The following is a 16,137-nucleotide window of genomic DNA, read 5'->3' on the forward strand; positions in this document are numbered from 1 at the left end:
ATTAGGACAAAACTCAGCCCAAAACTAGAGAGAATTTTCCTTCTCTTTCTCCCTCCCTCCCTTTTTTTTAAAAAAAAACTTCACAACTGAGAACAGCTCTTAAAGGGAGAAGAATGTGAACTCAAGGAATTTTACAGAAGCAAACACACTAGCACATTTCTTAAAAGGAGCAACGCTGTTGGTGGGGTTCACCTCACTTCAGATACAAATAATGTCATTTTCTACATATGGAATTACTCACCTGGAATCAGAGGGAACAAGGAAGTACTTCTAGGGCACTATTCATCTGGCAAAATGAATTGCACCTAAGATGGCCTGTTTTCTCTATTGACTGCAAGTGCAGTCTGCAAAGTTGGCTTAGACATAGATGTCTCTACTGTGCATGACTATGTTTAGTTTGGTAAATCCTATCTGATGCATTTCCAAGTTATTCATAGTTAGAAATGATGACTGTAAACTCTTTATGCTTAAGAATATCTAAAGAATAAAAAACCTGCACTGAAATAAAAAAGAAAAACAAAAACTATTCTTAAGAAATACAGACTTTCCAAAAATAAAAAATATTTTAGGAGTAGATTTTAGCTGCTTAGTAACTGTTGTATTTAGTTGACTGGACTCTAAACAAAACTAATCTTCAAATCCAAAATATGCCTTTATGCACTTACCCACATAGTATTGAGTTTTATTTCCTGACTTTCCTGACTTTTCCTGACTTTTATTTTTCTAGACATCTATCCTTTAACATGAAAATATATTTAATCATTTTTTTCCAGTAGACTATGAAAACAGACACTGAATTTTGCGGTCAGATTATGCTTCAACTTAACTGCTATCCAAGCAGGACAGCTGAGAAGGATGGATGAATATAACGTAGATTCAGGAGGGCTGAATTCCTTCCTTTTACAGAAACAGAAGTAAAAAAAAAAAAAAAATCAATATTTGGAACAAAGTAAAACTAAAGGACACAAGGGACAGTGTTCTGGGAAACAGCAGAGATGCTGATTATTCATAGCTTCTCAACTTAAACAGACCTTGCCCAGCAATGGAAAATAAGTGTTTATTCTTAAAAGAGGGTCCAAACAAAATCTTACACATCCATCTGAAGTGCAAGCTAAACACTTCACAATGATAAGACAAGAACCACCATGCTACATATAAAAAACCCTTTAAAACAAGAAAGGAGACAAAACAGTAAACCAGAAAGGCCAGGTCAGAAAGCTAATGGGAAAGCAAGGTAGCTACATAAATTTAGTAGTTGAGAATAAAAAGATGAAAGGAAGTGCTTTTTAAAAAAAGAAATCCAGAAATTCCTTTTACCCAGATAGATGGAGATAGATGAGAGAAACATGATCACATACTTCCCCTGCTGTCCTGTAAAACTAGACACTATATATAGTAATTCACCTGCAAGGCGAGAAGAGTGGAAAAAACAACAGGAAATGGGCAGTCTTATTCCTCCTTGAGGCCTTTCAAATATATTTTTAGTAAATATAAATACGTGTATATTACTAAAGCAAGTGAATCTAATCAGACTTCATTTTGATATAATCTTACTTAAATAACTAATCAGAGAACCAAAAAAGATGTTTTAAAAATCCTGGAGTAGTCCAGTAGTCCTTTTTTTTTTTTTCCTGGCACGTAGGAAAAATTGAAAATTCTACTACTACTATTATTAGCTGTGAATGGGATCTTTTGTAGGTTTAAATGAAAATGTTTAAAAAGCCCCAAATGCCCTGGAAATGATCTTCTGTTTGGGGCATTCTTTGGGAGGAAAAAAGTCTGGAAATGTGTGACCTCTATTCTCTCCAGATAACAGTGATGATATTAATTACTGTAGATCAACTGCCACACACATACCTGTTACTAATAAAGCTCATAAACTAAACAATTCTTTGCTAAAAGCAGTAAAACGAGAGGAGGAAGAATTTAAATACCTGTACGAATTCCTGTGTGAATGCATATGTTCTACACGTTTAACTCTTGCTGGCTTCATGCTGAATATAGCCAGCCATGGGAAAAAGAGTAATCGAGAGCAATACGTTGTGCTCAATGTGCAACATTGTTCCTTAGATATAACTCCTCCTTAATTATTTAATTTGAAACGCCTGGAGTGGAGCTTTGAGAAGTCTGTACATTGTGTATCTCTTATGCTGTGGGTCAGTCTCCTATTTGTACCATCTCACAACCTGGCAAGTTGATTAATGACTCACTTGGCCTTAGGAGTATGTGTTAGGTGTCTGAATTATTTCCTGCCTGGCCACTCTTAAGACCTTTTCAACTCCTTGTCTATTCCAGTTCAACAGGCTTTTTAAGCTGCTGTCTTTCAGAGAGACTGAAAATACCAGACTGACGTATATAAATGATTGTCCTCAAGCAAAGAATATATTACTCTGATCCCTGGCATACATTAATACGATTAACATCTTAAAATAGGTTTAATTTATATTACTTTCCAAGTATTTTGCTTTCAAAGTAAATTTCAACTACTTTCATATTTTTCTTCCTTGACCCCAGCATCAGTCAATTTAAATGCAGCATGAAAATAAACACATTCCCAAAACATTGCAAGAAATGGAAACTACATTTCCTCAGGAGTGTGATGCTTGAAATTACATTTCAAAAGATTTCATGAATTTTAAAATAAATTCTTTATCCGAGTATAGTCACGTAACATTATTAAGGTTAAGTGAAACACTTGTCTGTTAGGAAATATCAGAGTGGTGTTATCTGTACAAATCTTAGCTTTCCTTAAAAATCTAGGCATTATGTGACAGTCTCTAATTTCATTATATATTGTTTTTCAGTAGGGCTTCTACTTCAGACATGATGCAGCTATTTCTTTTTACCTTGCCTGCTGGATAACTGATTTATGTTTTACTTACTAAACAATACCTAAACTCTACCCTGAATGGGGAACTAATGGGGAACTAAACAAGCATCTTTCCTATGATCTTCCAAGGATTTTGAATCAAATTTTAATTTTCAAAAAAGCCTAAGAGCCATATTTCATGCTTACTATAATGGTTTCATGCATTTCTATCCTCCTAGATGTTGATTACAGAGGTGACATTCTTCATATCTTTAAGCTAAAAAAGAATGAGCATGTGAAAAACAGTAACAGCAAAACCAACAATAAACTTTAAGAGTTACTAATCAAGGCACCACTCAATCTTCAGGCTAAACTCGTCAAAAAATGGACAGCATTGGTTTTGACATTTTAATAGTTATGAGCAGTCTAAAGGAATGGCTAGACTACTTTTCAATTATATGAGCATGAACAAAACATATTGTTCTCCATGTGATTCAATCAGAGAATTTGCACAGAATGCCACTCATTTCACTTGCGTATGTGTGCTGTATGAACAGAAATCAGAGCTTTCCTTTATCTAACTGTGCCTCCACTCAGAGGACATTGTCTGTCTAATTTTTCTACATTCATAAAGTCTTTTTTTGCACAGATAGAGTTTATAGTTCATGGCTGTAAACCTCATGCCTTTTGGCTGTCAAAAAAAACCCAAAAGGCACTACAAAAGTCATAAAAGCACGATATCATGATTTTTACAGGTTTATCACAAAAAGATGTACGTAAATACACATTTACATAGAGCTGGGAATACATTGCAGGAAAACCTGTCTGAAATTGGGTAGAATGAGACAGGTCCTAACAGACACGTCTGGATTTGGTGTTTATGTATGTAAATCAAAGGAAATCACTGAATATCTGTATGAAGAGGCAGGAGGATTGTGTGGTAGTAATGACACTTAGCATGTATCCCTTTCTTCCTGGCTGACTTGCTACTTTCTTCTTCTTCCCTGTGGCCTCTTCCGTCATTTGACAGAAACGAGGAAGATCAAAGCAGGTTCCCTGGATCACTGGGTCTTGATCGCCTCTGGTGCCTGAAAGAACCTCAGTCTATGGCTACAGCATGCTAGAATGTGTTCTTAGGCTATCTGTACACAAAATTTTTAACTTGCTGATCTGTTAAGTGCAAGAAGTGCATCACCACCGCAGTATATGGCTTGCAAGAACAGAAATAAGACTTGTATATTTTCCTATCGTTAAAATCTCTCTCTCTTTTTTTTTTATTTCTACCTGGCTCCTCTAACTGTATCAGAGTACCACAAACTATATGCTCTGTCCTGCACACTAAGTGAATAGTGCTAACACTGAGAGCTGTGGTGAGTATGAGCCTTTCACATTTTTTTCCAAAGGAAGGATTTCTACCTAGATTAGCATGGTCACTAGGAATGTCTGGCAAGGAACTAGTTACTTTTAAATTGACAGCATACTTTTATGAATGTCTTTAATGAAGATTAGATTTACCCAATGTGTAAATTTAATTTTTGGGGTTACATGTTGATACGGAATCAAAGTATCTTTGCACTGGAAAAGAAGCATATTCCTCACGGATACATAGAACACCATGATGCTTTTTATGTTAAAGAATTTATGTCAATGAACGTTGTTTAAACTTAAATTTTTCAACTGATCTTGAAGCATCATATCTGAAGCCTTCAGGTAAGAGAAAAAAGCTAGTAAATACAGGTAATGTGTTTGTTACAGTCATTGATGTACAGCACTCAAACAAAATCTCAACTTATTTACTCTTAAATACAAAAATGAATAAAACTTTTTAATATTAAGATTCAACTTGGGGGCAGCTACTGCAGGGAAAAATAAAGCTTCAGTCTGTGAATCTATCTGAGCAATAAATGAGAAGTATTGAGAATTTCCTGTATGAAGAGCTGGGTTACCCATGGAGGCAGAAAACTAAATTCCTGTGAGGAGAATTGTTAAAGTGAATATCAATATCATCATGGAGAAATAATTATATCAGCGCATTCATAAACTGTGGAAAGGAGAGGCTGGACTCAAGCTCTGCTGAGAACCACACTGTTTCTGGTAAGTTGGCAATTTCTACTTGAAAGCCAGCAGAAATTCGAATGCATTTAGGCTTCACCTTTGACCCTCCAAAGCTGCCTCAAAACCCAGATTCCTTTGGGGTTGTTTGGAAGGGGGCAGTGCGGGCTGCAAGGGGCAGCAACCAGGCTGAGAACAACATCCTGGAAAAACAACACTGGGAAATGCAAATGCACGTTATATACACAAGCTTAAACTATAACCAACAAAAACAAAAATGATACTCATAATTCCCTGACCTGACCTAATTTGTTTCAGAAAGTTCATAATGGATTACATCTCTGTAGCACAAGGCAGGTCTCACTTTTTAAAGAAAAAGAAGGAAAAAAAAAAAAAGGCAATGAACTTGAGAATTTAAAATGGAGGAGGGTGCAGAGTTATTTCTGAATTACTTAATTCTAAGATACAAACTTTATATAACATTATCTGAAATATATCTGTGATTTTATCATTCTTTTTTTAGCGCCTATCCTTCAGTAACTTCAATTTTATTTATTCTCTGCTTGCTAAATGCAGAGTTGGCACCAAATGCAGTTTCACCAAAATCAAAATCAACAAAAACTACTATGCTTTGGGTAAGATGAAAAGATGAGAGTTTAAGCCAAAACCTTTAACAGGAAATGATGCCTTTAAAATCCCAGATTTTACCACTTCCCTGAATATGAAATAGTTCTATGTAAAAAAAAAAAAAAAAAAAAAAATCAACAACAGAAAACCCTAATGTTTGGCCTGAGTTTATTAGAAGAGAACAAAACAACAATGGCAAACATTTTACATGATATTTTACTTGACAGAAGTCACAAGGTAGGACTGTGAGCAGAGAAGCAGTAGGACTAGGTAAAATTTTGCTTCTATTTTCAGCGTATGAGTTGCTGATGGATGTAATTTGGGATACAGACGTTTGTAAACTGAACTATATTATATTAAAAAGTGCAAATACAGTAACAGATTTTTTTTAAATGAAAAAATTCAAGTGAATTTTATTGTAGACAATGGAGACAGCATTCAGTGAAGTTATTCACATGTACCTTGATGAAATAACTTCAATGATGCAATCCCCTTACCAATGACATTTGACATTTTGCCATACTTTCATTCATGAACTGTCACAAATGCCTTACTTTATACAACATCTGTTCTTATAGTAAAAATCTCTCTATATACTGGCAGGAGAATAGAGGATTTTATCTATATTTTATTTTATCTATAGAGGATTTTTTGCTCAGCTACTAATGAAGATAACTATTAAAGCTATTTTCTCTGGATTAGGACACAAGATCACTGACTTTTCATAGTTTTGCATTTTAACATGCATTGAAGAAACCATATATCTCTCAAAGTTAGAATTTTTTTTCCTTTTTTTTTTTTTTTTCCAGAGGTCAATGCTACTACTAGCAAAGCAAAATGCAATAGAAAAAAATGCATCTTTAAATGGGAATTGACAAGTGGCTGAACCTAACTCTGATCTCTTCCTGTCATCTGAAAGATAAAAATTTACAAATTTTAATCTTACTTAAAAACTTACTGTTTAACAACTGCAAATATAAAGCAAAGAGAAGCAATACTACATTGTAGCAATAAAATCATGCAAAACTCAACTGGCTAGTGGCTTTGCCGTGTTCATTCAGTTCCGAGCTGTAGGCATGCTCTCGTGTGTAGGTATGTTCAAATTTGAATATAATACACAAAATAACGTACAGACCTGGGCCATAAAAACTGAGTACAAAACTAGTAATTTTCCTGGTAATCTCTTCAATAAGAAAACACCATACCTTCTGTATATCTGATCCATTTAAACTACTTTCATACTTCTATAGTTGTTACTCTATTAATCTTTAGAAACAGTGACAGAAACATAACTTTAACAATTCTGAGTTTCAGATATTGTATGTGGGTATACACTTAGGATTTTCCTTTCTATTAAAATATTTGCATAATTAGAAAGCCAGTACTGATATCAAAGCATTCTCTAACGCTAATAATAGAAGATACAACTTTTTCAGTTACTAGCTACACTGGCAATTATCACTACTGAATTCGCTCTGTGAAACTTAGTATCTGGAAAACTACTGCCAGAAAGTTTTAAGCTATAATTTCAAAAGAAAATAACTGTAAAACTTGTATTAATTGAACTACTTGATAGTAATACAGGGGAAAATATTTGGAGGCATAAAAAGGAAAAAATATGTAATTCAAAAAAAGAACTACAAAGTGTAAGGAATTGTCACAGGAAAAAAATTCCTACACTAGGTTTAAGAAAGCTGGTGTAACTTCTTAATGCAGGAGAGCCAGCAAAGCCTTCTGTAAACCCTGGATGTAGAATTTGCAGAAATGCAACAAAATCAAAATGTAGGACTTGCTGTGCACACATAGAGGATGCTCTTGACTCTCAGTATCAAATGCAGGCCCCTATGCCTTTGAGATGTAAGAGGTCCACACATATACAAACCAGTTGTGCAGTGCAGTGTAGATATCCTCAAATTTAACAACCCGTAATTTAAATTGAATTCTGGAGTCTATGCTGATGGCAAGTGCCTGAAAATTGGGCTTGCAGTTTTCAGTATTGTGGCATTGTGTTCCTTTCAGACTGGTCTAACTAGAAGGAGGAACAATCTCTTATCTTGCTTAAGTTTTAAAGAATTAGATTCAGTTTTTACAATACTGTGTAATGTATACTACAGATAACTATACTTTAATCTGGAGCATTTTAAAATCTTCCTTCAGTCTCTGACTGAATGAGCTTTTGAAGTCATGAAGTCAACAGATCAACTAGTCAATAGTATTTTATTAACAAATCTAAATTTACAATCAAATCCTGTTATCAGTACGCAGCCATTACATATTCTAAAACTATGTTTATGGGAGTAATCTTTTTTCTGTGAGCGAAAGCTAACACAAAAATTTGTAGATATCTCATTACACAAGACACCATGCGCCAACCTATCAACAATCTTAAATAAAACAGATGACATGCTATACTATTCAGTGCCTACCTCTCTGCAACTAATTTTTCATGCCCATGTTTTACTTTCTGCTTTTGGAAAGCAGGGGAGAGCTCCGTGATGGACGTTGCTCTGCCCCTATACTTGCAACAAGCCGATCAGCTGGTTTCCTTCATTACACTTTCAGCCAAACACATAGCACGTGCAGAAGCAGAGGAAAGGGAGAGAAAGGAAGGGAGAGAGATTTGATGCTGATAATCCAAACTTGGAGATACAAATGAAGATTAAAAAAAAAAAAAAAAAAAAAAAAAGGGTTCATTGCATACCTAAGCGTAGTTTTATAAATTAGCAGACTTCTGACTTCCCTCTGTTGGTCAGTTATTTTAAATTTTTTACAGTACTTTTAAGATAAAGCATAAGTGAAGTCAATCTGGTCTAATTAAGTAAGTGAACTACAGCTATTTTGAAAAAGATTACTAAGCTCTGTAACAACTGGATAATGAGTCAATTATGTATTTATTACACACATACTATATTGCACAACTGCCGAGTCAGCATCATTGCTAATAAGTATATTTCCACTCACAGAAAATCAAATACTCCTACTAATATTTTCAGAGGACGGGGATGGTCTCTTTTCAGTGGTGGCCACTGATAGGACTAGAGGAAATGGCCGGAAACTGAAACATCAAAAATTCCATAGGAACTTAAGGAAAAATTTCTTAACAGTGAGGGTGACAGAGCACTGGAACAGGCTGCCCAGAGAGGTTGTAGAGTCTCCTTCTCTGGAGATCTTCCAAACCCGCTTGGATGCAGTCCTGTGCCACGTGCTCTAGGTGACCCTGCGTGTGCAGGGGGGTTGGACTAGATGATCTCTAGAGGTCCCTCCCAACCCTAAGCATTCTATGATTCTATGATTCTATGAATATTTATAAAAAATAGAGGCATCATTTACAAAAGCTTTAGAAGCTAAACTATTTTCATAAAAGAGGGAAAGACCTTATTGTACATTGCTAAGTTTGAAGAGGAAATGAATTTCTATTTTATAATTCATATTTTGCAATTTTAGAGCATTAAAGATCTATTTTTCTTGCCACAAGGGAACCATCTCCTAAAAAAGCTTGTTGTTATTTGACTCAAGTGCAACCAGAGAGACAGAACTTCTATTTTACTCTAGGCAAGTAGAATTGTTATGGTGTTGACTGAACTGTAGAGAAAAGAAAGACCTGGACAATACCTGGACTTGAATAAAATGTAAAAAGGGCTATAGCTAAACAAAAGTTTTAAAACACTTTTTGCTTATTCCTCACCAACAGCCTTTAGTTGACCATGCCCACGGTTTTACCGGGTCTGGGAACTGATGACAATAAAGAGAATCAGGTGAAAAAAATGTTTCTTTAATTTTAGACTCTGAGATTGTAAATGGACTCTACAAGAATGTTTTCTAGGAAAGAAGTAAACTTAACCTCAAATTCTTCACAGTGGTGAATGTACAGATCCAAGTTTGTCTTCTAATGGGAGATCTGGTGAAATTTCAAATAAGATCTTGTATGTAACAGCTTCAAAAGTTCTCTGATACTATAGTTATTTGCCTTTTTGATATTTTTTGTTCAAATATTACCAACTCATCCAATTCTAAAGCTTTTCTCAAAAACTAAAGTAATAATTACATTTCTCAAGATGAACTGACATTGACTATTTCTGAAAAATAGATTTCAGAAATTTCTTATAAAAAGTGGCATTCTCTGAAGGTCCAAAGCCGTATGGATGATGACCGGCCATACAAAATTAAGAAGCTTTGAACTTTGAATAGATAATAAAAACATTTTCTTGCAGTAGCAATTGCAGAAATATGTTTAGGCATTAGGAAGCGTTCCTTCTTTTTTGACCGGGATATGCTATCCAATATAGTTAACATTATTCCTTTCTTCTCCTTGATTCAACCAAATAACAGCCTTTTAGAGCTTCAATGAACATTATTTTGGAATAAATTCTACCATATTTAGAAGTCAGGTTTTTTACCTATAGCACCCCTTCCCATTTTCCAGAATAACAACAGGTGACATTGATTATTGCTGCACTTGCATCCTGATTTTAATCTGTATTTCTGAATGTGCAGACACTTACAAGGTTAGAAATTATGCTGTGCATTCTTCATGAGTCCACAGAATGTCCTCCTAGCCTCTGCAAATACCTGAAGCTGCCACAAAAATCTTCAGTTTTGACTGATACTCCTTTAGATTTTAGCTCAAAACAGATAGTGTTCTCCTGCCCCCAAAGAATGAATCATTTTTTTTTATACACTTTGAGTTTGCAGTTTAAAAGCAGTTAATCTGGATCTAACACAGTGCATTTCAAAATCATGGAATTGTGATCAGTTGGAAAAAAAGTGTTTTTTTTTTTTTTTAGCTACATCACATGATCTGGCTCACTAGGCAGTCAGATTATCCTTGTTTTTAAGAGATAAACATCTTCTCTTTGGACAGAAAATTAAGGACAAACTGCTTGCATACTCCCACATTGGCACCCTAACACTTCAGCTAGCAGACTTTACTACAAATCCCAGACTTCCTTGGTGGACAGAGTTCACGAAACACTTTAGCCTCTAATTTTCTTTTTCTGTTGAGATAGGCTCTACTTATTCCAAGCCCACTAGTCACTACAAAAATCTGACAGCTATGGAAAAGACAAAATAGTTTTTGGAATCTGAGTGAACAGGAAAGCCATACATACTTGCCTCCCCACTAAGGTAACCCTCTGGCTTCCACCCCCTTCAGTGAAAAGTCATCCTTCCAGAAGGCAAAAGGAACAAATGGCCAGAGCTGCAGGTAATGCAAGAAGAGTCTAGTTCTCCTTTCTCTGGCTTATTTACTTCATACGCAAAAGAGTAAGTTCACCATTTTTGCTGATGAGAACTCCAAGAGTGGGATTTGTGGAAAACATCAAGCTGAAATGCCTGGGGATCTAGATCTATTTTTTTTAAATTAAATTCACACAGATCTTTCAGAAGAAGGGTTGATCAAATAGGGATGGCCTCTGCTTTTCATATGCAAGAACTAAATTTAATTTCATGCTTCCTATATTGCTTAGAAAAACTCTGTGTCTTTCTATGTGTAAGAATATAATATGATATTGAGAACTATGATAAAAACAGTGATACTTTCACTGTTAAAACAATGAAGCAAGAAAAAAAAAAGTAGAATACATATCAGATACCTTAAGGATATATTGTAGATTATCTTTAAAACAACTTTAAAACAATCTCCTGGCAGAGCCACAAGCAATTATTTGTCTTCGGCATAAAATCTGGTAATTATCCTTAAAAACTTCTTTATTAGCTTTTCTGTTTGTATTAAAAAGGATAAAGAAATGATAGGCCTGATTGCTTGATTGGTTGAAGTTTCTTGAGGACAAATTAGACATACACCAATATGACATACTTACATACAGTTAATCCTGCTCAGGGACAGCGTGATGGTTTAGGTGAGCTCTTTATGTCTGCATTTTGTATGATGCTCATTAACTGAGTGAAGCAAGAGCACCTTTATATAAAAGAATAAACATAACTAATGTGAATGAGCCCAATGTGCAAACACAGAGCATCACATAAGAACCTATCTCCTCCCACTTCACCCCAGCTGCTTGTTTAGACTCTCTAAAATCCCATTTGCCTGAAATTTGCCTTTAAGTCTAGAAGTCTCAGGGTTACCTTCACTTTTTGGCATGTGTATGTATTTCATAGAACTTCCAATAGTGGTATTTTTCAGTAAGATCTGCATCTTTTTAGTAAGATTTGGTTATATGAAGCAGAATTTCATGTAGTAGGCACATGCATATTACCTGCAAGTGTGACTGTGAGCATGGTCAACTAAACAAACCATATTTTAAAATCCAGAACAGCATTGCTATGGGTTAAACCAACAAGCAACATCATTTTTGGAAAGTGAGTTTCATTTGGATACCAAGTTCATATACATGGAAGCTAATTTTCAATTTAATATTAGGTCTAGAACTTTGCTCACTATGGTTCTATCAGTATCTGGCAGATAATAACCCAAGCCAGACTTTTAGGAAATAATAAGGTTTTTCAGATAAGCATCCTGTATCTAGCAAGCAGATTAGTAATCATAATGTGACAGCCCCTTCTACAGAGCCTTTCTAGCTACAATAGCTCAGACAAGACTGGTGAGGCATCTTGTAGTGTGGTCATCTGTAAGCCCATTATGAAAGTATTCTCATTTTAATGTAAGAGAGAATTAGTCAAGTTCACATTCCATAATTTATGCTTCTATGTTATGTAGCATCTGCTATGTAACAAAAGACTAACAGGGCGATTTTAAAACCACGCTGAACATGGCTGCAGGGCGATCATGCAGAAATATCCTCCACAGCTGATTTCTCCCCACTTGTGCACAGTGCAAGGCAAAAAATGAAAAAAAAAAAAAAAAAGTAAATAAAATCAAAAGAAGTGTGATGGGCAAGCAGGTCAACTGTGTGGAGAACACGTGCAAGTATACCTCAGAAACACTATAGGTGGATGAACACGAAGGAAGCCGAGCCTGGTGGTGCAGCGGGGAAAAGAAAACATTGTTAAAAAAGAAATGGTGGCACAGTAAGGGTCTCAGAAGGTTTTCTATAAAGGTGGCTCCAGCACTGAGATAGTAGTAGGGGGTTCATTAAGTTTCCAAGACCGGCTATTTCAGAATCTCCAAATTTTGGCTTTTTAAGGTGGAAGCTTCTTAAAAGAAAAACGTTTTTGGACTGGTTAAATAGTCAAAACTAATGATGAATATGAAGAAAAGTGTCAGTCTATTCTTCTAGAAAACTGGCATTGTGAGGAGAAAACTAATCTTAGGATAACGAGGCATTCTACAAAGAAGCTTACTAATCTCTTTCTTCTAACACTATTAGTTTTATTATAACTGCAAAATATAGAATGTGAAAACATATTAAAGGCCCTATTCTTCCCTGTGTCTATTTTTAGATGTCTAGAACTAGCATTTTGATAACGATTTTTTTTTCTTTAATCTTCAAAAAACTTGTAAAGACTAAATTACTCATGACCAGGTAGAGGCCAAAAGAACTCTACATGTTATGTCTCTCAATAATATAAAGGGTTGGGATTCCTGTGGGACCCTGCTTATTGGCAGCAGCAGCATCTATCAGCACAGGTACAACTTCATTGGGAACATTACAGCTTTACTGATAGAAGTTGCTCTGAACTTAAAAGTGTGCGTTTTTTTTAATGCAATAACACAACAGAACACAACAATATGATTGTTTAGGGAACACTTTGTTCAGAGAAGTCATCCACTTTCTCTGGACTAGTAAATCATTCCTAGATCAGAGATAAGTTCAAAATTTTTAAAAATTAAGAGTTTCCAGTTATTTACAGGATTTTCTTTAATTGATTTTGAAAATCTTTTCTGTGGCTGAACATGTTTCATATTTCAACTACAAAGATTAATCTCAGTTTAGTTTTTTCTTCCTTAGCTTATGTTAGTCTACTAATGATCTGATGACAACCAGTTGTGAAGATGAAAAACACCCTAATAAATGAAATAAAAGACATGGTTCCTATAAATACATTATAAAACTCCTCTTGATCTTTTTTTCTGAAGGTGGAAGAATGAATCATCAGAATTCTATGCAAAATTCCCTTAGACTTAAAAAAACAAACAAAAAACCAGCACTGTACAATACTTCAGATGCAATAATGTTAAACTGAACCTCTCAATTATTTTCACAAAAATTGTAAGTGATTGATTCCTGACTTAAGTATTATGATGGACTGAGCAGAGAAGATGCCACTCAAAGTCACCCATGAACGTTCTTCCATTTCAGACATATGTATTTCATAACTCTTCACTAAAATCACAAATATCACTTACAGGAAAATTCTACATTCCTATTTGTGATCATTTATGTCTTCATATATAATACATCTATAGATGTATATAAGAGATATAGATGCACAGATATATATAATAGATAATAGATGTATATAATACATCTATAGATCTGTTTTTTATGGGCACAAAATTTATAATGCTGTCACTAAGAAGATTTTTTTTGCTCTGGCATTCTGTATAAATTGCTCTAACTAGATAATATTACCAAGGACATCTGAATGATGTTCTGATATCCATCTAAGACTTACAGATGCACCTCTAATCAAGATTGTCATCATTAACTACCACTATTTTCCCCATGTTTTGTCTTATAGTAGCATAGAAAAAGAAAATTCACTAGTTTCAACTTGGCAGGTGAGGATCTAGAGAATGGATTTAAAGCAAGACGTGTCAAAGACATATCAGCAACTAAATAAATGGGAACAGCAACGAGAGAGTTTGGAAGCTTATCCAAAAAAACTTGAAATAATTGGATTCATCCTTTATTTTCTCTACACTAACTTACAAGAGATATACTTAAAGCTAAAGCATTGTGAACTTTTTTTCTTGGACATCTACTACGGTGAGATTGCTACCATACTTATCCATACTTTCATTAATATCTAACCTAAAATTATCATTTCTTATCAGTCTTATTTCTCCTAGTATTTAAATATTTTAAATCACTTCTTACTTTCTTCATATTCATGAAGTCCCAGCTACAACAAGCAAATGATAATACTCTTTCCACTAAAATACCTGTATGTTGAATTTCTCTCTGTTCTTAAATACACACACATTTTTTTTTGTTTCAATACTATTTCTTTTGTTATTCACACTTTATTTTCTTTTTTTTTTTTTCTTATTCACACATGTATAGACTGTCAATTTACTTGGGATACTTCCTCATAATGATGAAATCAAACCTATGGCTCAAGTGTTTTGGTTTCAAAATGGTCTTCAGGAAAGGATTTATCAAGTTCCTATTCTTACAACGCACACTCATCCACGCACTGACTGCTGTTTCTTTCAGTTATTTCCAACAGACTCATGCAGTGAGGCTGCAGCACCTGCCACATGGTTAATGTTTCCACACCCTTTCTACATCATTGCTTTCTTTCTAACTGGTCTCTATTTTTGAACATCTGTGTGATGTCTGCATTCCTTAAGTGCACTGCTTCTGTAATATTAAAATTAAGTATCAATATGTTTCTTATTTTACTAAGTGCTGCTGATGATTCTGCAAATTATTGCTTACACTGCTTGCAATTTGCTGTCCTTTGTGAACTCCAGTCATCTTTTGACTGTTTCTTCCATTTGGGAAGAAGGGGCAGCTCTTATTAAGTATGCTGCCTGACAATCCCTACCCATTTCTTTTCAAGAAGCTTGTTCCCTGCTAACATTTAAGCTATATTCAAATGTACAACTCCGCTTTTTTTTCCCCTAGGAATTTTAAAGTTAAGGTACCATATTCTCTATCTCAGAAATTCCCCACTGTATTAAAAGAATTATGCCCATTTACACCATCTGAGAATCTGATATTGTTCTTGGCCAAAACCAGAACCTTTGACATGGAATTACATTGGTTAAGAATCATAAAGAAATTGTTTCACATTGTTACTTGGAAATTTTGTTTAGATATTTTTATGTGTAGACTTACGCTTTTCTGACGGACTTTTCATAATATGTTTCTGCAAAATTTAAACTCGCATTTAAAATTAATTTTACTTACTAATTTTCCAAACAATAATTAATTTTAGCTTCAAACACAGGTAATTTGGAATGATCAAAGAATTAAGCCTAGAAAAGAAGTAGAATATCTACAAGGAAGTTGAGTGAAGATCTCAAGAAGAAACAGGCAAACATTTCAGTTTAGGAATATTTTCTTTGTAAAGAATTAGGTATTACTATTGATTTATTCTCTTTGGAACTCACTCTGAAACAAAGGTTCCACCTTAAATAATATGCACAATTGTGCAATAACATTTAAATTTCCCTTATGGGGCTGGCCATCAGTTACTTCATGTTCCCCCTCCCATACCACTCAAAACAATTGCCACAAAAGTAGTATTAACAACTTTCATTTAAACCCCTTTCCAAAAACATCATGGAACACATGCAAGTTATTTCAAAGATGAGCTATTAACAGATCCCTTATTATTTTCTTTCCAAAAAACCATCACTTAATACAGCTTTGTGCTACTATTTGATATGCCATTTGTATCTTCTTTTTAAAAATGCTGCCTTATCCACAATGTCCATTTTTATAGCATGGATCAGACTAGCAGTCAAAACAAGGAGATTTTAGCTATGTGATATTATACTTGTGATGTGTCATGATTGTCTTCAGAAATTTAAAGTGCATATGAACATATCCAACATT

General features: G+C 34.6%; 1 protein-coding gene across 8 annotated transcripts in view; it reads right to left on the minus strand.

The window, feature by feature from the left end:
- GPHN (gephyrin) overlaps positions 1–16,137 on the minus strand; it is a 254,183-nt gene that overhangs the window by 47,570 nt on the left and 190,476 nt on the right. For 3 of the 8 annotated variants that reach the window (XM_088536552.1, XM_088536548.1, XM_088536547.1), the window contains one exon: positions 12,381–12,422. The exons of the other annotated variants lie outside the window; for them this stretch is intronic. In XM_088536552.1, the coding sequence (XP_088392678.1) occupies positions 12,381–12,422 (42 nt within the window). The remainder of the gene's footprint in view (positions 1–12,380; positions 12,423–16,137) is intronic. 8 annotated transcript variants of the gene reach the window in all.

Source organism: Tinamus guttatus, unplaced genomic scaffold (assembly GCF_059628265.1).
Source record: "Tinamus guttatus ecotype Peru unplaced genomic scaffold, ASM5962826v1 Tinamus_guttatus_pri_ptg000676l, whole genome shotgun sequence".
Classification (NCBI taxonomy): Eukaryota; Metazoa; Chordata; class Aves; order Tinamiformes; family Tinamidae; genus Tinamus; species Tinamus guttatus.